The sequence below is a fragment of the Doryrhamphus excisus genome, linkage group LG4 (assembly GCF_037039965.1).
Source record: "Doryrhamphus excisus strain RoL-2023G ecotype Guam linkage group LG4, RoL_Dexc_Guam_v1.1, whole genome shotgun sequence".
Taxonomy (NCBI): domain Eukaryota; kingdom Metazoa; phylum Chordata; class Actinopteri; order Syngnathiformes; family Syngnathidae; genus Doryrhamphus; species Doryrhamphus excisus.
The window spans coordinates 13472548-13494620 of record NC_136360.1 but is presented as its reverse complement, the minus strand read 5'-3'; the positions used below and the strand labels follow the sequence as shown (position 1 = coordinate 13494620).

Below are 22073 nucleotides of genomic sequence, written 5' to 3'. Positions count from 1 at the left end.
TTGGAGTCGCTAATTAACCTAGCATGTTTTTGGAATGTGGGAGGAAGCTGGAGTACCCGGAGAAAACCCACGCATGCACGGGGAGAACATGCAAACTCCACACAGAGATGGCCGAGGGTGGAATTGAACCCTAGTCTCCTAGCTGTGAGGTGTGTGCGCTAACCACTCGACCGCCGTGCCGCCAGGGGATCATCCATTCCTGGTAAATATATCATATAGCAGACCAACACAAGGATAGATGAGAAATGAAATGAAGTTTATAGGATTTACAGAAATTAGGCAATCATTATTTAAACAAAAGTAGACAGGTGCATATATTTGGGCACCCTTTAATTTAATTTAATTTAAATACATGGTGGTGATATGTAGTATCCTACATTGTCACTAGGTGTCAGTAATGTTACTATAATGTTGGCTGAGACACACAAGCACCAGAGTTGGCTTTTATTGCAGGTTTTACACAATAATCTCTAACACGGGCTACTGTTACAGCCGTAACCCACGCCGGGCTAATACTCAACTCTGAACCCCCAATGTCACTTCCTGTCTGCCTTCCACTCAGCTCCCAAAACACATTTACGACAAAAGGTGTTCTTTTCTGTTGCTATGTCTAGTATATTGGGTAATAGGAGTGTAAAGTTGACTATAGGGATGTTATTTTGTCTGGAGGGCTCTACTAATGTTAAACATTTAGAAGGCTCTGAAAATATGTATTTATACAGTGATTCCCAAAGTGTGGGCCACGGCCCCTTTGTGGGCCATGAGAGGTCATTATAAATATGATTCATTTTTGCAAATATTATTTTTAAAATTATTTTTATTGTAAAATATTTATAGGCCTAAGTAATAACCTATTGAGTGTTATTGACTTGTCACAATATTTTAGAAGAAACCTTATACAGATTGAAACGTAGCTCTGTGGTCATCATGCCAGTCTTGGATGCAGTTATGAAAAGTATGAGAATTAATTCAGTCTTGTGTGTACACCACAGATTAAAAGACTGGGCTTCCTTTATCCCCCTGCTTTAATTTTTATTATTATTATTTTTTATTTATATAATAATAATGATGATAATATTAATATGATTAATTTTAATATAAATATTATATAATAATAAAAGGGGGTATAACAATCATAATAATAAATACCATTATTATTATTAAGTCAAGTGCTCTGAGAACGCAGCATTTCGTCTATGTACTGTTTATAGGACAAAGGTGGGCTGCGGACATTTTTTAGATTTTCAGTGGGCCCTGAGTTTTGGAACCCCTGTATTCATATATAAGGAATCCCTCTTCACAGAAATCTGGGTGTGCAGCCAATTAACCAAGTTAAACGAGGGCTAATTAGTATGTTTTGTAGTAATATGTAGTATGATTTTGTAGATAGTAAAATGATAGTAGCCCCTTTTCCACCAAATGTCCAGGAGCATTTAGTTCCTGGTAACTAAAAGCTTCCTATGACCCCATTTTGTTTTGCGTTTAGTTCAAAGTCATCATCCGTGCAGGTATGTTCAGCACTGCAAATCCCGCCTCAAAATTTCAGGAACTTACCAGGTGTCAAATTTGGTTCCTCCAGAATGGCCAGGAACTGCAATTTAGCAATATGAGGTGAAGGCCCTGGTTCCGTGGAAAAGGGGCTACAGTATACTGTACATAACGTTTGCATAGTAAAAGTAATAAATACATACTGTGTCAGCCGTGTTTGCTGTGAAATGATCAGCCTCGTCATGGAACACAACGCGAGTGTGGTTCTTACATAATGCTTCACTTTTTTACATAATTTGCCCACACACAGCACCTGAGGGTGGGCGCCATCAGTTGAAGCGCTGGTTCCTGCTCGGGCCCAGTCTCCTCTCCTGCATGTACATGTTGACGTAGGAGGTGATGAGGTCGTCCATTTTGTATCCCTTCAACACGACGACACGGCGCTCATTTCGTGCGACACACATTCGCAAAAACGGCAACTGCACCAAAAGGGAACTCACCAGCGACGTTTCACACAGGAATTTGCTCCCCTTCACCAAATTGCCGATGGTCATGTGGAAGTAGGTGCTTCCGCTGCACCAGTTGGCGATGCAGTTGAACGGGTGGTTGGCCAGCACTTCCTGCAGGGCAAGGGGGGCGCTCAAGTTAAAGGTGGTGCTATCTCGCCCATTTCAGAGGCTTTTAAAATGATATTGGTAAGTTATATATATATACATACACACATATACATACATACATATATATATACATACATACATATATATATACATACATACATATATACATATATACATACATACATACATACATACATACATACATACATACATACATACATATATATATATATATATATACACACACATATACATACACACGTGTATACGTGTGTATATATATATATATATATATATATACACAAAAATCTGCATGCATGGGGGTGGGGGGGCTCTATAAGATGCAACAAACCTTGGTTTTAGGATGGATGATTGTCAGTCCCTGCTTGCTGATAGCGATCCGCACAATGTCCGGGAAGTTTGACTCGGATGTTTGCTGAAATCGACAGAGCGGGTGGTCATGGATGCTGGCATGGTAGAATGATGATGCAAGGGCTCACCTTCACTTCAAAGAAGGCGCAGCCGAAGGTCGGCCAGCGAAACACCGCCTTCAGAAACGCCACCTTGGCCTCCTCCACACTGCCTTCTTGCTTGTTGTAAGAGGCGACGATCCTCTGTTGTCCACAGGACAAAAAAAACACCATCAGTCGTGCAGGAAAGGAGGCGATGGTGGCGACGATATGACCCAACCTTCTTCCACTCGTTCTCAGACATGGCCTTCAGCTGGTCGGAGGGGACCAGCTCCTTCAGCAACTTGGGGATGGACACAAACTGACTTTTGTCATTGCCGACTTTGATGCGGAACAGCAGAGACGCAATGTTGACCATTTCCTCTTTGGTGCACATGTGGTAGCCCCTCAGGTACTTGGGTACTTCCTGGAAGTCACACACAAGATACACAGTCGATGAGATAGCACCAACCCTTGGTAAATGTCGTAATACTGTGGGTCACTATTGAGGACATGTGGGACAAATAGGCCATTATAGCTAAATATGGCTGATCTGAAATCATCAAATGCACCTGTGGGAAGTGAAAGGTGAGGTCAGCCTCCACATCCCTGCCAGGGATCACGTTAAACCACAACTTCCTCATGAAGAAGACCACATAGGGCATGTTGACTTGCCCGGCTGCAGGTCACATACACACACATACATTAGGCTGAATGTACATGCAGACAACAATCAACAGTGTAAATTACAGTATTTATACCATCTTTAATGTGTTTGGCCCTCTTGGACCAGTCTGTGATTTGCCTCAGGCTGTCAAAAAAGTAGTCGGCGTCATTCAGGCTGTGGACCTGGAAGAGAAACACAATTATCGCGGAACCTTGGTTAGCGTTTTTCCAATTAATGTCAAAAATGTTGACCAAATGTTGCCTCCGTTTGCGTATACAGCGTAGAGTATGTAGCGTGCCTTGCCGTGTTTCCAAACTGTGTTGCTAATGTATTTTTAACACAAAACGTCCTTTTTAGAAGCCTATTAGCTTGCTAATACATGGAAACAGGAAGCGGAAGTTAGCGCCATCGTCAGTCAACCCAAATCTATTATAATTGTTTTTATAGTCTTACTGTTACATTCATTTTCTACCGCTTACCCTCACGAGGGTGAGGATATCCCAGCTGTCTTTGGGCAAGAGGCGGGTACACCCTGGACTGGTGGCCAGCCAATCACAGGGCACATATAGACAAACAACCATTCACACTCACATTCATATGGACAATTTGGAGTCGCCAATTAACCAAGCATGTTTTTGGAATGTGGGAGGAAAAAACTCTGCACAGAGATGGCCAAGGGTGGGATTGAATTCGGGTCTCCTAGCGTTTGAGGTCTGCAAGCTAACCACTCGACTGTCGTGCAGCCCCTTACTGTTAAAGTTTTAGCATGAGGAATGAAATTGATAAATTATCATTTAAAGCTACTTTTACTTTCATTGATAAAGACACAATGTGTCAGATAAACACGGACATCAGAGTGTTTTTGATGTTTATTAAAATGCTGGCACTTGCAATTTTCATTGGCTACATTTTGGAATTCTGGAATTTCGGCCTAAAAGGCATATCTCATCTTATTTTGGGTTACTTTGTAGCAGTGATCAAAAGAAAAGCATAATTTGTATGAGGACTAGAGACACGAATGCACATGGCAATATATTGAGGCCAGTTAAATTATCAAAGGGCAGAGTGGTTAGCATGTAGTGTGTTATTTATTATTTATTTATTATTTATTTATGCTGAAAAATGGATTTGGTTAGAGTATGTTAAGGTTAGTGACGGTGCTTCAAATTAAAAAAAAAATGAAGTGCGAGGCAGACCTTGTCGTGTGTTTTAATAAAAATGCAGAAGCCATCCGCTGAAGCCAGTTGCAGCTTGCCGGAGATGTTCTTGATGAGATCTTTGATCTTGGTGCTGGTCGCCACCTCGAATATCTGCAGACGGAACAGTTAGCCAGAGCTCGTCAGAGAGTTCTTAGCTAGCTTAGCTTTAGCTTGCCGGCTCATTCATACCTCCCCAGTGTCGTTAGGGAAGTGGATTTTGTGGAAGATCTGCGTGCTGTTCTGCTGGATGGCGTCCACTTCCACCTGGTGTGGCGGCAGTTTCCTGGGTTCCATCCTGCACCAAGACAGACAGGTCAAAGCACGCGCACAACACCTACATCACCTGTTAACGTTTCATGAGGGTGAAACCCCCAAATAGAACCTTCCTGACCTTAAAGAGCTCTGCAGTCGCTGCAGGCAGTCAGACGCCAGCGGTTCTCTGCGGCGCGATTCCAGGAATCTCTGAGTGTGTCTCAGAAGCGACTGGCTAGGTGGAAAGAGGCCGCAGCAGAGCCACAGCAGCTGCCAGCCTTGCTCCATACTGAACCTGTGTGCAATTGAACATCACACCCCAAAAATGAAGCCCATCCAAATGTCTTAGCGAGTACATTTATTGAAATGTCAAAAGCACGGCGTACCGGTTGTTATTGCTGCTCATCTGCTTCATAATCTGGCAGTAGATCTCATCTCTGAGGGCCTCGTTCTCAGTGGCGGGCCCGAAGATCTGGTCGGTGAGCTCCAGAGGACTCTGCATCTGCTTGGTTGGGTAGTCACCCATGTACTTGAGGACGGGTGAACAGGAGTCAGGGAGGAGTACAACAACAAGTGGGACATGTTGCTGTGTGATGTGACTCGGCAGCAGCAAAGGATATCAGTGAAAGCCAGGCAGGCTTGGTGGCTCAGGTCCGGGTTGCCCACCAGTCTCTTGAGGAGGGGCAGTCTGATGGGCTCTCTGGAGTTCAACCACAACCTCTCGGGTGCTGCGTTTCTCGACATCACCTGCCTGTTCACGTCCTTCACAGGCTGCCTGTGCGATCGGAGAGACAAGATCTTTGCTTGAGCTTTAGTAATCCCTCATGTATGACTGTTACAGTAATCTGTTCCAGACCGGCCCAGTGGCGCAACTTGGCTGGCGCCATTACATTCCAGTGGATTCCAATAGGCGGATTGTTTGTGCCATTACATTCCACTGGATTCCAATAAGTGGATTGTTTGCGATATTTGGTTCCACTTGGTGGACACTTCGCATTGATTGCTTGATGCAAGTGGTGCGCCGAAGATTTTAAACATTTTAAAAAAAATTTTGCTGCCAAACTCAATTTTTGCCGGCGTTACGGGCCACCACGAGCCAGTTGGGAGGCAGTTTGAGCCACCTAGGCACCTTATTGGCGACACTAGCCGCCACAGCCAATTGCATTGGCGTGAACTGGCACCGGCCCAGTGGACTCTTAGCATCAGATTCCTTACAAATCAAATATTTTCATAGTTAGCATCCGTTTATAACGTTCTAAATACGTTTTTTAACATTAATAGAGCCCTCTAGACATTAAATAACACCCCTTAACACTCCAAACTTACCAAATATCTTAAGAGTATATAAGCTATTTTAAATTGTGCTTGTGTGTGTTGCTGTACATGTCTTTCCTATGGTAGCAGAGTCAGGGAGCGGACAGGAAATGATATCGGAGGTTCAGAGTTGAGTTTTAGCTTGGCATAGGTTACGGCTGCAACAGTAGCCCATGTTAGGGATAACTGTGCCTGTTGTGAGATCATTAAAACCTTGCAATAAAAGCCTGTTGTTCTGGCAATCAAATCTGGTGCTTGTGTGTTTCTGACAAGTGTAGAATACTACAGATCACAGCGTCCTTGAATGCATCTTCTGAATGTTTTAATAACCATTTATCAATTTATATGCTAGAAAATGCTTCATTTAGGCAAGAACTTTTTACTAATAATAGGCCGTACTCAACCAAGACACAGCATGATTTATTAATCAATATATATATATATCAATATACCCAAACGTGATAAAGTGAAGTCTCTCTACCTGAAATATTCCAAGGAGAACTCCTTCAGTGTAACAGGAGCCACCCGTTCCACTGTGCCCGTCTCCTTCTGGTTGGCCAGGATGTTCTTCCGTTGATTTGGGGATAGATTGAGCAGACTCTGACATGGAAATTAAAACCACGTTTAAATTTCCGCACCTGAGATCTGGTCATGTAAAAAATGTTTTTGTAGGCCATCTCCGTACCATAACCTCATTAGTAGGTTTGCTGAGCGTTGGGAGAATTAAGATGGCCTCCATGGGGACGGCCCCTGTTTTTCCCGTGCTGGAATTCTGCCCGTTTATCCATCCTCGTTGCTGAGAGAATTCATTGTCTTTCAGTATGACGATGAGCTCTCCCTTCTTGAAGCTGAGAAACGTGGGATCGTCTGACAAGAGAATGGACTCCGTGAGCGCTGATCAATGAGCGTGGAGGTCAAGCGTGCTGACCGACCTTGCTTGTCCATTTCCTTCAGCGCCACGGCGTACTGCGAGCGCTCGGTCAGACCGCTAAGGAACATGGTGACCAGCTCAGCCATGTCCTCGGCTGTGGATCCGCTCAGCGTGAAGTCTCCCTTCAAGGTCAGCAGAGACACGGCTGGGCCTTTCGCCCCTCTGGATAGACCAAGACAAGAGCAAGCGTGAACCGATGACCAACATCGTTCTGCTATCACAGTCAGAAGCCAGCTGTTCTCTACCTTGTGGAGTTGACCCCAGTGACTTCTGGGAAAGAGAGTTCCAGAAGCCTCTTCTCCCGCTCATCCAAGAAGGTTATACCAGTCCAGTTCACAGCCACAATCAACTTGTTCTTGGTCAGAGGTGGACCTGCAAAAAGTATCACTTAGGGCAAAGTCACATTCTGGCAGGAGTCTCCAACCCATGGACCGCGGGGCCATTGTGGAGCATTTCTACAATAGACGGTCAGAGATACTTCAGTTTGCTTAAAGGAAGCAGTTCTTTATTTGGCTAAGTAATCGCCAACAATGAACTCGCAGTGAGCTAGCACAGTAAACCAGTGCCACCAATTTTTAGTACCCAACATGCCATGCAATTTTCCTGGGGGGGGGGGGTTGTCATGAAAGAAATTAACTGAGAACCACTGCACCACTGCAGTAAGCACTACTACTATGGGATTACAGCAACCGCTATTTATCACAGTTAATTAATTCCAGACCGAACATATGTGATTTTCTGCAAAATAGGATTACTATATATATATATATATATATAAATAATTTTGTAGTTAGGAGCATAGAAAACCTGTTTACAACCTTCTAAATATGGTTTTAACATTATTAGAGCACTCTCGCCATTAAATAACACCCCTATAGTCACCTATACACTCATTATTACCCAACATAAATACATATATATTACATAAAATCAGCCATATAAGACCTAAATAAGGCTGGTGCTGGTATGTGTCGTACTAAATGTCTTCCAGATGTGTGGACAGGAAGTGAAGTTGGGGGGTTAGTTTTTAGCGAGATAACAGCCACAACAGTAGCCTGTTTTAGTATGATTATTATTATGTTATTGTGTTTTGTGTCATCAACTGTGGTGCATGGTTTACCTAGTGGCCAATGTAGAACACTACATTTCATCGAAACCATGAATTCTGTATTTTAGTTTAACCATTTCTATGCTTGAGAATGCTTAATTTCAGCCAAATATACATATTTGTGACTAATGGGCTGTAGCCAACCGCAGAACAGTGACCATTTATTTTTTATATTTTTAAGAAACGTGATCGAGTGAGAGCATGATGGTTGAACCGTGATGCGGCGAAGGGACAACTATGATAAAAAAGTAACTTTTTTTACAAAACACATGCAGACTAGGAAGCCAGAAAGTGCGAGAAAGTGCATGAATCGAGTGACATGTCTTTATTACGCACACAGTTGTAGTCAGTGAGTGTACTATGGGTTTGACTTTTGGATCTTTGTATTTCCTTTCTATTTATGAATGGTGTCCTTTATCATTAAAGAATGTGCCTTGAGCGATGGCCTTACAGTCATTCTGCAACCCTGCTTCATTGCATGCGTGCATAGAATAGCGCCGGGCCCGAGACCACCCTTCCTCTCTTCCAAAGGAGGGGAAGGGTGCCGCACCTGGGTATGATTCAGTGTGATGATTCGTCTAGCCCAGGGGCCTCTAGTGCCTCTAGTGTCCTGCGGGCCAAATGTGGCCCGCAGGACACTAGTTTGAGGCCCCCGCCTTGATATGAAAGTTTAATGTTGGCCCGCGCAAGTTTGATATGGATGCTGTATGGTATCATGTACCCAGAAAAAATTATTACGTTTGATTAATGTTTATGTTAAAAGGTTAAATAACTGTTATAACTGTAACAGTTATCCTCCTTATCAGTGTGGAAGTGGTAAGTTTTTGGCTATTTAAGTTTAAAGGAAATAACTTGAAGGCTACGGTTTAGCTCTAGTTTGCGAGTTAGCATGTGTCTCAAGACCCTGCAGTTTGCGCAATATGTTGTAAATAAAAAGAGTATAAATGTGACTATAGTCGTGTTTTGTCATGTCTACAGGGCTCTAATAATGCTTTGTTCATTTTAATCTGAAAAAAATAATTTGTCTACCCACCAACTATATGTGGTTTCTTAAGTTTTTATTATTTGCCGTTTTATTATTTATTTATTACTGATTGATTGATTTTCTTTATTCTTGATTTGTTTACTTATTTTCCATCTTATTTTGTGCAGAAAAATAAAAATTAAGATATTTGAGAACAGTGGAATGTTTTATCAGAGCTTTTATTGTAGAAAATCGGAACCAAAGCACTGAAAAAGTTTGTATATTTTTCTGTTTTTAATAAATGCGTTTTTTTTTTTGGAAAACCTGATGCGGCCCAGCCTTGCCCAGACCCTAGCCCCATTGGCCTACAGGTAAATTGAGTTTGACACCCCTGGTCTGGCCAGTCTCTAGGTGGGACACCTACCTGACACTTTGATGACCTCAAAGAACCTGGAGAAGAAGATGGGCCACTTCTGGCGGGCGTAGTCGACTATCTCCATCTTGACGGAATCCGCCTTTTGCTGGGAGCTCATATAGGAACCCTGATGGGGTTGGAAGGATAACACTTAGCTTAGACTCTCCTCATCCTCTTGTGGAATGATGTGTAACGCCACTGACCTGAGCATGGGCTGTGCTGACCATTTGCATCCATTTGGCTTCAGACTTGGCCTCCAGCAGATTGTTGGGGATGCAGGCCTGCACCGCATTTTTCATGTCCTCCGCAGAGATGTTGGAACCATACTGGATGTAGAGGTACTTGGCAGCCAGCTGAACAAAATCATCTTCCTGTATCGAGAACATGTGGGCACACATCTGCTGATTGTTTCCATTGTGTGCAGTGATGCCTGTGTGGCTCAGGCAACCTCCTGATGTTGTTCATTAACTCCACAAGATGGTAGCACATACGGTATTCAAAGAAAAATGAGTGGTCAGTATTCAGCAGCTTTATCTGCCGCTGCATGCACTTGAAAATGTTAGTAAGGTACATTTGCTAAAACAGTAATCACTCATTTTTCACAGTTTATTGGTTCCAGACCTGACCGTGAATTTCAGTGAAGTAGTGTACCTTGTTTACAAATGAAATATTTTCCTAGTTAGAGCATAAAAAAACTTTATGGGCTCTAAAACATTATTAGAGCCCTCTAGACATGAAATAACACCCCTACAGTCGCCGTTTGACTACTATTACCCAATATACTAGACACAATAAGAGAAAATAAGACATTTAAGACACATATAACATGTCTTATGTGTGTTGGTGTAAATGTGTTCCGTTGCTAGGGAAGCGAGTTCGGGGCGGACAGGAAGCCATGTCAGGACTCCAGAGTTGAGTTTTAGCTTGGCGTGGGTTACAGCCGCAACAGTAGCCTGTGTTAGGTGTTATGGTGCCTGTTATGGCATACCAGTCTGGTGCTTGTGTGTCTCACCCAATATTACGTTAGTAACATTACGGACACCTAGAGACCAGTGTAGAATACTACATCAACACAACCAATGTTTATATTAGTTAATGTATCTATTTTTGATTAAATTTAGATCATAATACAATACATAACATGCTGAAATATTTTTTTACAAATAGGCCATATTTAATCACAAAACAGCATGATTTATTAATTACTTTTTTTTATAAACAGTGAAGCTACAAAATTCGAAGTGGCGAATAATAACTGTAGTCTTCTGGCTAACAAGCTGATTAAAGCACGGATGTGGCTCATGGATCGGAAATTTCGGCAGGTGGTTTCTGTGAATCACGCTCGTATGACCGGATCAGCTCAGTGCTATCCTGAGTTTAGGTAAATAAATGGTCATATTTATCGAAAATGAATATTCAGCCTCATCAATTTGCCCGAGCAGCAAACAAACTGAGGTATGTGTTACGTCAGGAGTCTGTCCTCAAAATCAGAATTCACCTTCTCCATCTGGTACTCCCCGAATTTGAGCCCATAGATGATCTGCCTGTAGATGAGCTCCGTGCTGGTCTTGTCTTCGTGGCAGTCGTGCCAAGGAGTGAAGATCTCCTTGCGGAAGAGGAGGCGCCACGGGGCGTGCTGTTCCTGGCCTCCTCTCCTCTTCACTTCCTGCTCACACAGGGAGATGGCGTCCATGACGTGTTCCCGCCTGCTGCCGAGAGCCCACACCTGCGGCGAAGACAACACCACTTGTGGATGTCTACCTGATGATTTTGTGTGCTTTCACCATACCTTTTCATAGAGTGCCACGTAGAGAGAAAAGCCAAACGTGTCTTTCAGCTTGACTTTGTTGGAGAGGAGCTGGCAGATCTCCTTGGACGTGGATCCAGAGTCAACGGGCAGGTTGATGGAGCGTCCATCCATCAGAGTCACAGACACAACCATGGGCTTCTTCGTTTTGGTAGCCTGAGCATGAAAAAACATGGGTGACGAATTTGACAACAAAGATGTGATTGTCAAGATTACATCCATTGGTTTTCTAAACCGCAAGACCAGGGTTCAGGGTCGGAGGAGGATGGAGCCCATCCCGGGTGAACTAAGCCAATATTCTTCTGTCACATTTCATATCAATCACAGCACCTGCAGCTCCAGCCAGGCGGGGGGCTCCCCTCGCACGCCGTTCATGATGGTGCGACGCAGCCTCTCAGAGCAGTAGGAAGCGTAGCCTCCTGGAGCAGAGCGGATGAAACTTTGGAGGTACTGGCAAAAGAAGAGCAGCGGTTCAAATGAGGATGTTTCGCTAAACCTTTACCACATAAGATTGCATCCTGGGAAATAAATTGATCTGGGGCCCTTATTAGTATTATTATTATTATTATTATTATAGTAGTACAGTACAGAGGAAGTTTGGTTTTTCCCATTACAGTAATTCATTGACAAAAATTTTTATTTTCCCGTAGGACATCACAAAATATGAACAAAAAAAACATTTATAGAGAATAATTATTGTTTTATACGATGGAGTTTTAGACACACAAATTAATTAAGTTGTAAATTTACAAGGAAAAATCTTGTATTACAATAAAACTCAAAACTTTGTTATAGGCATTTCCTGAGGCAGCTATGAAAAGGGGGGGACTTACTTGACCTTTGGCATGTGGAGGGGCAGGGTAAGGAAGGGGGAAGTGTGAGCGCCACATGCGAGAGAAGGGCTAGATATGCTAATGTGTTTGTGCTCAAGTGCTGTGTTTTGCTGCCATGTTATACACGTATGATTTCGATTTCGCTCCAATTTTGGAGCCTATCCCAGCTGTCTTCGCGGCGAGAGGCAGGGTACACCCTGGACCGGTCGCCAGCCAATCACAGGGCACATATAGACAAACAACCATTCACACTCACATTCATACGTATGGACAATTTGGAGTCGCTAATTAACCTAGCATGTTTTTGTTTCAACAACAATTCATACAAAAAATGACATCTGATGGTATATTCCTTATATTAAGTCTTTTTGATACAATTTTTCCAACTTTTTCTTGCGTACTCCAAGGCCCCATTTACAATATTTTTCATAGCGTCATAAAGGCATGCTCTCACCCTTATGAGACGCTCACTCGGAGGAAAAACGCCCAAACAGAGGGAGAGCAAGATCCATCCTCGGAAGTAGCTGCTGCGATTATTGTTGTCCTGAAGCTGCTTGCAGATCTGACAGTAAATCTCATCCCTGCACACAGAAGCTCTTCATCAAGCAGGCAACTTCTCCTGACTTCCCTGTGGAGTCGCCCCCCCTGCCCCCACCATTCACCTGAGGTCCCTTCTGATGATGCCGTATCCCACAATCATGTGGAGTTTCTCCAGAGGTGTTAGAGGCCGATCCAGGGTGGGTCCTTCGACGTCCTCCTTTACCGTTTGCAGAGTAGGAGGCTTGGACACCTCGGGCTGATCCTCCAATTGCAAGCAAAGAAGAAAATGACATCAAGAAAAGGAAACCCAATGAATGAAAGTGTTTAAGGTGTCCGCCTCACCTCCTCCATGATGACAGAGGGCTTCCGGAAGCTGGACGATGTGGAAGATGATCTGGAAGAAGATCGGGAGGATGATCTGGCGACTCCGTTTTCTTGAACAGTAGATGTTTTTCTGCTCCTGGACAGCATGTCTGTGAAGGTGGACCCTTTCCTTGTGCGAGGGCTTCCTTCAGGGACAGTATATATCTTGGGCTTTGGGGCCACCTCATCCGGAGCAGGTCTTTTGTTCCTGGACAGGAGGTCTGTGAAGATGGAACTTTTTCTGTTTTGTGTCGACTCCTCCTGGACAGGGGAAGGCTGCACAACTTTTTTATTCCTTAGAATCCGCTAGAACAAACAGATGTCAACTTCAATGCCACGCCTTCTGTCATTTCTAGAACTCTTTGGTGTGAATGAGTCTCTGTACCTGATCCAAGCCCACCATGTGGCTGAGGCGTCTGTCCTTTCTTTCCATCACGTCCTGGGTGATAAAGCGGTCCTGCGAGGAGCGCTCCTGCACATGGAATTGCTTCTTTGGCTCAGGAAGATCTCCCATGAACCTCAGAATGATCCACCAGACTGTCAGTGAAGCCTGGTGAGGACACAGGAAGTTGACATGCAGGCAACAATACAAGTGCTTTAGCTGATAACTGAATGTCAACAAGGAGACGCACCATGACGTCTCCTTCGTCCTCGTGGTGAAGCAGTGGATGCCGCAGCCTTTGACGGATGTGTTCAGGCGATGCTGCACCCTGGAAGTACATGGATGCAAACTTGGAGAAAGGGTACTCATCGAGGTCGTCGTCATCTTTGGGCAGATCTTCCTCGATGGGGAAGTCGTCAATGTCAATCTCCTCCAGAAGAACCCTCTTGCTCTCCAAGTTCTTTAAACCAGACACAGACATGAGGTGTTACTCTTCCAAGCATTCTCGAAGTGTCCAGTTTCTGCACCTCAAATCCTTCAGGCGCCTGCCCCTCCTGCCCTCCGACCATAGTTGGTAGGAAGCCAAAGATGTTGTCCACCTCCTGGTCGGTGATGGATTCGGACTGGGCTCTGGCCTCCATCTCTTTCTTCTGCTTCAGCACTTCTTCCAAATGCTTCTGTCTCTCCAAGATGGCCCTCTGTTCTGCTTCCTTCTCTTTGGCCGAGAGATACATCTAGTCGGTGTGTAAAATATTGTTTACAGAGCAGAACCATTTAGCATTTAAAAAGGTGGCAAAATGTCATGTCAGCTTACGTCTCTTTTCATCTTTCTGAGCGCCTTCCTGGCCAGCAGGCCTCTGGTGTGCGCCTGCAGGAGCACCACGGCGTCTCTCTTCCACTTCCATCCCTTCCTGGCCAGGTACCCTCGCGTTTGGGCCTGCAGCACGATGGTGGCCTGCCGCTTTCTCTTATACTGCAAGTGGAGTTGGCGAGAGCGGACCTGGGCCTGCAGCCTTGCGAAGCCCTTCTGAACCTAAAAGAGACAGACGGATAATTTTATGATTGTCATGATGACAACTGGGATAGGCTCCAGCATGCCCGCGAGTGAGGCAGTATAGAAAATGGATGACGTAAACAAAGCTGCCTTGACTCACCACTCGGTAGAGTTTTCTCCCTTTGTGTCCTCTCCAGTATTTCTGAATGACGAGAGCGCCCGCTTTCTTCTTCAGGAACTCTTTCCTGCCAATGGCATCAGTAATTTCAATAATACTGCTAATAATTATAATGAAAATACAGTCGTGTCTTGCCCATGCCTGTATCTGTAGCCTTGCAGAACCTTTTGGATCAAAAGTGCTTTTGCATGGAGTTCTTTCATCCGCTCCACTTCCAGCATGGTGTCGTGGATGTCCTGTGTGTTCAACGTTACTTCAATTTAGAAACATTAAAAACTTCAACTTTAAAAATTGTCTATAGCGCTAGTAATCATCTTATGATGGCAACAATTTCCCTCTGGAATGGAATATTTCAGGTCTGAGGGCCAAATGGATTTTGTTCCACCTCAGAACCTTTCCACCTTGAGCTACGCACGAAGGTCTCTAACAAGGCAGCACCTTGAGGAAGATCTTGGTCTTTCCGGTCTTCCAGTCGCCCTCTCCACTCAGCACAGACTCACAAATGCTCTCACAGCACTTCTCCTTGCTTTCCTGTGGGCATACGTTCATGAAGCTCCGTCGTGCTCATAACGTTCTTAACATGCACGCACCTTATGGGGGTCACAGACGTAGGTTTTCAGGAGAACTCTGTAGCGGTCGAGGAATTCGTCAAAAGTGTAACGCACGGGATAGCCGGCTTTCCGGATCCTGATGGTCTCCATCATGCCAGAGTAACGGAGCTGACGCAGGCACAGCTCTCTGTCAAAGAGCTGCCACAAAAATACAAAACTGTGAAGATGTTCTCGCACTGAAGGAGCATGTCTGCTCACCATGGGCTTCTTGTAGTCATTTGGCTTGATGCAGCGTATAAAATACGGCTGACACGCCGTCAGGGTTTTCATCAGGGAGTCCAGGGACTGACGGAACTGACCGGTTAGCGTCGGCACACGCTTCTTGCCATCGTTTGCTTGCTATGACACAGAAAATACATGTTACCATCACACTTCTTTGAGTTCAAAACTATGAACAGGCTATTATTGGAGGATGAAACCACGGCAAAAGAATATCAGTAATCAGGATGTCACTAGGTTTTGACTCCAGGGGAGGCTTATGAATGAATGTAGTAGACATTCAAAAAAATCATAAAAATCTAAATATCCAAAAAAAAAAAAACAAATAACGAACAAGAACCGGGATATAACTTTCCCACTTTTGGACTTTTAGTAGAGATACTCAATTGTTTTAGGCCACCATTAACTGCACACAAGTACACACAATCTACACTGCAAAACCGCTGCTCAAGCTCTGCAACCATTCTGTCCAGTGGACAGTCATCAATTATATAATAATCATTATTATATTATTAATTAGCCTATTATTATTACTATCATCATTATTCTCCTTTTGATTATTACTACGACTACTAGTAGTAGGCTAGTATTAGCCTGCTTATTGGCTTGCTTATTAGCCTGCTTTTGCCGTTATAACATTTGTCAGAGATTTTTTTTGTAAAAAAATTAAAAAAATCAATAAAAAATATTAAATTACTTGGTGGGGGGTCCCTTAAAATAGGCCTAATGACGCCATTGTCAACAATATATTACTCTTTTGGCTACGTTTGCTGGTATTTTTCTGGCTTCTAGCTACGATTGCCGCTATTCTTGACTTTAATTGTTTTATTCTTCTTGCTATGTTGTGCTTGAATGGGCTCTGTTTGAAGAGTAAATGTCAGCTCTACATTTACGGTCTCATGTGATGTCATGTATAAATGTCTGCTCCAGTGTCAATGCCATGATGGTGTCGTTCAGGGCTCGCCAGCATGGACTCACCCGCAGTGTGTTCTTGGTGGTGTTGATGACCATGCGCGGGTTACCACTACTCTTGGTCATTCCGGACTCCAGCTCGGTGTGAAAGACCTGCTTGAGGAGTTTGTTGGTGGACATCTCTACCAACTGGATGAGATCCGGGCTGAGGGCATCACGGTTCTTCTCCAGGAAACCTTCAGGAAACCAAGTGTTCAGAACATGGCAGAAGCATTATGAATCGCTTGAGCGTTTACCTTTGGAGTCGTAGTAGACCACACCAGCAAAGTGATTGACTCCAAACTGTGTCTCGTAGTTGTTCTTAGGGGAGATATAGACGCTCCCCTTCCCGTGGACCTGGTTTATTTTCTGCAGCATGGTAGTGTCTGTGCCCTGAACAGCCACACAAAATACTTTACACTTGATCTTGCTCCACAAAGTATGGACCCCCAAGGTGGATACCGACCTTGGGGAAGTTGCTCTCCTCGTCAATGAGAGCCAGTATGTTGAGGGCCTTGTTGGCGAGCACGTCCAGCGTGTCCTGGTTGTCTTTGTAGTCGATGCGCTCCCAAACAATGCTCTCCCGGGCGTACTCCTCCTGTTCCAGCTTGAACACGTGCCGGACAAAGAACTGCTGCAGCTGCTCGTTGGCATAGTTGATGCAGAGCTGCTCGAAGCTGCTCAAAGCAGGCAGAAGAGATGGATGGCATCCACGCCAGAAGAGGCCTGTAGTGTGTCACACTGACCTGTTTGTACTGAAGTTCTCAAAGCCGAAGATGTCAAGGAGGCCGATGGACTGTCTGACCTCACTGGAGTCCTCCAGGGGCAGCTTGTAAATGGCACCATTGATTTTGTCCACCACCCAAATGAAAAGACGGCCATAAATAGCCTGGGCAAACCATAAAAGAGAAGAATTTCGTCAATTTCGTGTGTCAACTCAAACACACGCACGCACACACATGCACGCACGCTTGTGAGTGCAGTCAAAAAGATATATTCGGACCATCAACGGGACAAAATGTAAACTTGTCCCACTCTTCAGTTTATGGTTGCCTATTTTCTTGTGGAGGGCTAATAGACACTTCTCTCCATCATCCAAACTAGGACTCAAACTACAATTCTTTCTAAAGGCAAACCACATTCAAAAATTTGCCTCAAAAGTCATTCATTCATGGCAGCCCACCACAATTCAATTTGGACCACCACAAAAACATTTGGTGCTCTTGTTGTTGAAGACTTGTCTGAATTTCAGTTGATTCCAGCAGTACCGATACAATTACAACAACTCATACCTTAATTCTAACTTTATTTTACATCTGTTTTTACTTCAAGATATGTTAAATATGTGCAGCCAAAACATTGGCTAAAGTTGCTATGATACACACAACCAGCATCAGGCTAAGTGTAGGCTAAGTATGCACGCTTCATTGATTTGTAGGTGCTGAATGAAAACCAAAAAGCGTTTGGAAGAGAAGCCAGACAATAGCACAGTGGCTGCTTTGTGTGACGTGATGTTACTTTGACAAATGCGTCCCTGCCGTCCACAGCCTGGGCAGAGGTCAGCACTTTGGTCACGCTCTCTCTGATGGTCATGAAGGAGCGCTGAGTCAGGCTCTTCTCCAGCACCTTAGGGTCCACCTGAGGGGGAACCGCAGTCACAGGAATTGTAACCAAACGTGCACAAAAAATTAATTGCATACCTCCAAGAGCTGGCTGGCCATGTCGAAATGCGACGAGGCAAGGACGTCACAGCCTTCCAGGTTGTTCACTATCGTTCCTGAAAAACAATACAGTAATCCCTTTATCACAAGTAATTAGTTCCAGACTCTTTTCTGATAAATTAATTTCTGCAAAGTAGGATTCCTTCTATATAAATCAGGTTTACTTTTAGAGTTAGAGCATAGAAAACCTATTTATGACATTCTAAATACAGGTTTTTAACAATATCAGAGCCCTTAAGACAATGAAATAACACCCCTATATTCGCCTTTGCACATCTAATACCCAATATAGCCATCACAATAATAGAAAATAAGACAGTACTGCCTCAATCAGTTATCATTGTAACAAAATGGAACTTTACTGACAGCTAGTGACCACTGCAGAATACTACATATCAAAATGTAGACCCTGCCATCTCCACCCATAACCATTCATTCATTCATTTTCTACCGCTTTTTCCTCACGAGGGGTGCTGGAGCCTATCCCAGCTGTCTCCGGGCGAGAGGCGGGGTACACCCTGGACCGGTCGCTAGCCAATCACAAGGCACATATAGACAAACAACCATTCACACTCACATTCATACCTATGGACAATTTGGAGTCGCCAATTAACCTAGCATGTTTTTGGAATGTGGGAGGAAACCGGAGTACCCGGAGAAAACCCACGCATGCATGGGGAGGACATGTAAACTCCACACAGAGATGGCCGAGGGTGGAATTGAACCCTGGTCTCCTAGCTGTGAGGTCTGCGCACTAACCACTCAACCGCCGTACCGCCCCACCCATAACCAATTTCATTATTTTTTCATTATGCTGTTGCTATTTTGTTAGTTGTTTACTTTTAGCGTATTTGGGAGGGCAATTCATTGTAATAAAGTAAGAATGTCAGATATTTAACAAAATACAGAACATGCCCGCCAAGCCTGCACTCACCCTCAAAGCTGACATTCCCAAAGTGCAGGATAGCTGCAAGCAGCTTGCAGATCTCCCAGGTGTCGTTCTCGGTGAACATGAGGATCTTCAGAGCTGAGCGGAAGTGTGCGTACTCCTTCACGTCGTCACGACCTTCACAGCTGGTGCACTTGCCCTGCGGATATGTACGCTGTGTTTATTGACTCTGCGCATGGATGATGACACGCTCTGGAAGACGGTTCAGTACCATGGTTAGGTAGTTGTACTGGGCGGCGCTCCCAAGTGACAGAATCTTCTTCTGCTCAGCCGTCATTCCCATCAGCATGTAGTAAAAAACATGGTAGTTTCGCTCCTCGGGCGCCTGTGCATGGTAGCAAGTGTTCTCCAACATGAGACAAGAAGGCTGTGCTAACTCCTCATGCATGCAAATGTCTCACCTGGCGACAAACTCTGGACTTCTCCAGCAGGTACTGCTCAATGCGAGCCCCGTCGATGGCACCACCTTTGGTGAAGTTGATATCAATGTACTTCCCAAAACGGCTGGAGTTGTCGTTGCGGATGGTTTTTGCATTACCAAAGGCTGAGAAGTTGACAGGAATTAGAGTAAAAGAAGTTTTGTTTTTCTTAAGAAGGGATGGGCGCTACCTTCTAAGATGGGGTTGGCCTCCAGGATCTGCTGCTCGATCCAGGAATGCTGGCCACTCACTGCCGCTAGGAATTGCAGCATGAGCTTGGTGCTCTCAGTCTTGCCTGCTCCTGACTCTCCACTGTGGTTCAAGGGAAGAAAGTCCAAATAAAACACTCAATTGCAGCAAACGTAGCACTCTAGCTTTCTGTTTTGTCCTAGGTTTCAATGATAATCACTTATTTTTATCTTTTATCTCATAATAAAACATTTGGAGTAACCTAGATGACTTTGTTTGTTCAGTTTTGATGCTTTAAATAAAAATAAAATGATATTGTACGCTGTGCCACGGGCCAATAGAATACAAGGTATGGGCTGCATATGGTCCCCGGGCTGCACTTTGCACACCACTGTTATAAGGCATCTTTGAGTATCATTTGAGCACCTCATTTGTGCACCAAATGTCCTGGTTTTTGGTCAATAAAATATGCTCATCCTGTAGTACAAAACTGCCCCTTACACACTTGACCTTGACCTTTTTGGCCCTTGGAATCGAATAATTGGTATAGTACAGCCGTAGATTAATATTAGTACAAATAGTGGCTTGTTTACCACGCGAAACACAAATAATAGCCAAACATAAATGGCTAATAATGATGTATTTTCTTATTTGTGCTAATGTACCGCCTAGAGCAGGGGTCTCAAACACGCGGCCCGCGGGCCAAATGTGGCCCGCAGGACACTAGTTTGAGGCCCCTGCCTTGATATGAAAGTTTAATGTTAGTACGGCCGGCGCAAGTTTGATATGGATGCTGTATGGTATCACGTACCCAGAAAAAATTATTACGTTTGATTAATGTTCATGTTAAAGGTTAAATAACTGTTAATAGTTATCCTCCCTATCCGTGTGGAAGTGGTAAGTTTTTGGCTATTTAAGTTTAAAGGAAATAACTTTAATATTTTTCTGTTTTTAATAAATGCGGTTTTTTTTTTTTTTGGAAAACCTGATGCGGCCCAGCCTTGCCCAGACCCTAGCTCCAGTGGTCCCCAGGTAAATTGAGTTTGAGACCCCTGGCCTAGAGGATGGGAGAAGAACCACATCTCCTGGCCAGGTCTTCGACTGCTAGGCTGCTACTTTTCACACAACAGTCCATAAGATGGCAACGGGAGGCACCTGATGACGCAGCACTGGTTCCTGCGGTCACGGCGCATTTTGAAGAAGCAGCTGTCCGCGATGGCAAAGACGTGTGGCGGCAGCTCGCCCAGACGCCGGTCCGTGTACATGTGCACATGCTCTGTGGTGTAGAGCGGCAGCAGCTGGTAGGGGTTGACCGCCACCAGGATGGAACCTGTGTACGTCTAAAAGGACACAGACAGGGAGGGCGAGGTAGTCGGCTCGGATCATAGCTAAAGCACTTCCACAACATTAAGTACACCCTCAGAGGGAAAGCTGCCAGGTGGAGTACATGATGGTTGTCTACAAAGTTACAGTCGCTAGCAGATTTGTTCAATTAAAGGTATAGACGGATCCCCTTTTCACGCTTAAGGGTCACCACATTCTTGTAAGTAAGTAGCAAAGTAGCATAAGTGCCAAACATCTGTCCTAAAAGTGGAGGGTGGGACAAAAAGACCCCGGCAGACCACCACCATGATAAACAATCTCTACATGGGCAACCAGGCCACCAGTCACGCTTTATGGTATTTGTAACTACACATGACAATCACAGACACACGGCAGGGCTTCCTCTCCCTGCACGGGCTCGTCACTGGTCTCCATGGAGACAGGTGATAAAACACGAGGGCGGGGGTCAAAGTCTGACAGCTTCCAGCAGTGATTATGGGCGCCATAAAAAGTAGGATGGTAACAGCCGGATGGACTCACATAAATAATGCCATCCTTGTGTCGCATCAGGAGGTTCCTGAGGAGCCCCGCCTCGTTGAGGTCCCCCAGTCTGATCATGTCATCCACACCCTGGACCGAGGTGGGGTGCATGGGCCGGAGAGCGCCCTCTGTCTTCTTGCTGAGCTTGTGCTCCTGGAAGGCATTTACGTATTTGGGTGAGACACGTCATCGGGAAGATTTGTTATGGATAGTTTTTTTTTTTTGTACCTTTCCTTCATCATCGATGAGCTGAAGCTGCCCGGTGTCGGTCAACTTCACCTGCGCCCCGATGGGCACCCCGACCCCTGTGTCCACCCACACAAAATCCCCCTGTAGTTGACAGAACATCATGAGCGTTGACATGTTTAACATAAAGATACATGATCATTTTACCTTGGACAGATGCATCACTGTGGAAATCTGTTAAAAAAAAAGACAGTAATCATCCAATTTGATGCAATATTCCATGCTTCCAGTCTCTTTTTGCAAAATATTGCCTCGTTAAACTGGAATTTAGCATATTAATCCACAAAATGACTGCAGTACACAATTTTTAGTGTTTATTGTATAATTTGTGTTGATCATTTTAGTAGAATATTATGATAGTTTTAACGGTACAATTAGTTCCAGACCCAATCATGACAAGCAAA

General features: G+C 44.4%; 1 protein-coding gene across 1 annotated transcript; it reads right to left on the bottom strand.

The window, feature by feature from the left end:
- Positions 1 to 1565: 1565 nt before the first annotated feature.
- Positions 1566 to 21831, bottom strand: myo7ba (myosin VIIBa). Its single transcript, XM_078789924.1, is given in 47 exon segments — positions 1566 to 1910; positions 1989 to 2108; positions 2458 to 2541; positions 2606 to 2719; positions 2796 to 2981; positions 3127 to 3233; positions 3316 to 3403; positions 4418 to 4531; positions 4610 to 4715; positions 4812 to 4967; positions 5059 to 5212; positions 5293 to 5447; positions 6468 to 6586; positions 6672 to 6853; positions 6919 to 7079; positions 7163 to 7289; positions 9414 to 9531; positions 9608 to 9775; positions 10903 to 11130; positions 11194 to 11367; positions 11542 to 11661; positions 12499 to 12625; positions 12707 to 12846; positions 12927 to 13253; positions 13333 to 13497; positions 13580 to 13789; positions 13857 to 14149; positions 14152 to 14362; positions 14484 to 14568; positions 14643 to 14737; positions 14940 to 15032; positions 15092 to 15250; positions 15311 to 15451; positions 16310 to 16479; positions 16540 to 16675; positions 16749 to 16959; positions 17029 to 17171; positions 17801 to 17920; positions 17983 to 18059; positions 18938 to 19091; positions 19164 to 19277; positions 19354 to 19496; positions 19562 to 19683; positions 20716 to 20900; positions 21424 to 21576; positions 21652 to 21753; positions 21817 to 21831. Coding segments are annotated over 47 exon segments (6765 nt in total). The 3' UTR covers positions 1566 to 1817.
- Positions 21832 to 22073: the final 242 nt, after the last annotated feature.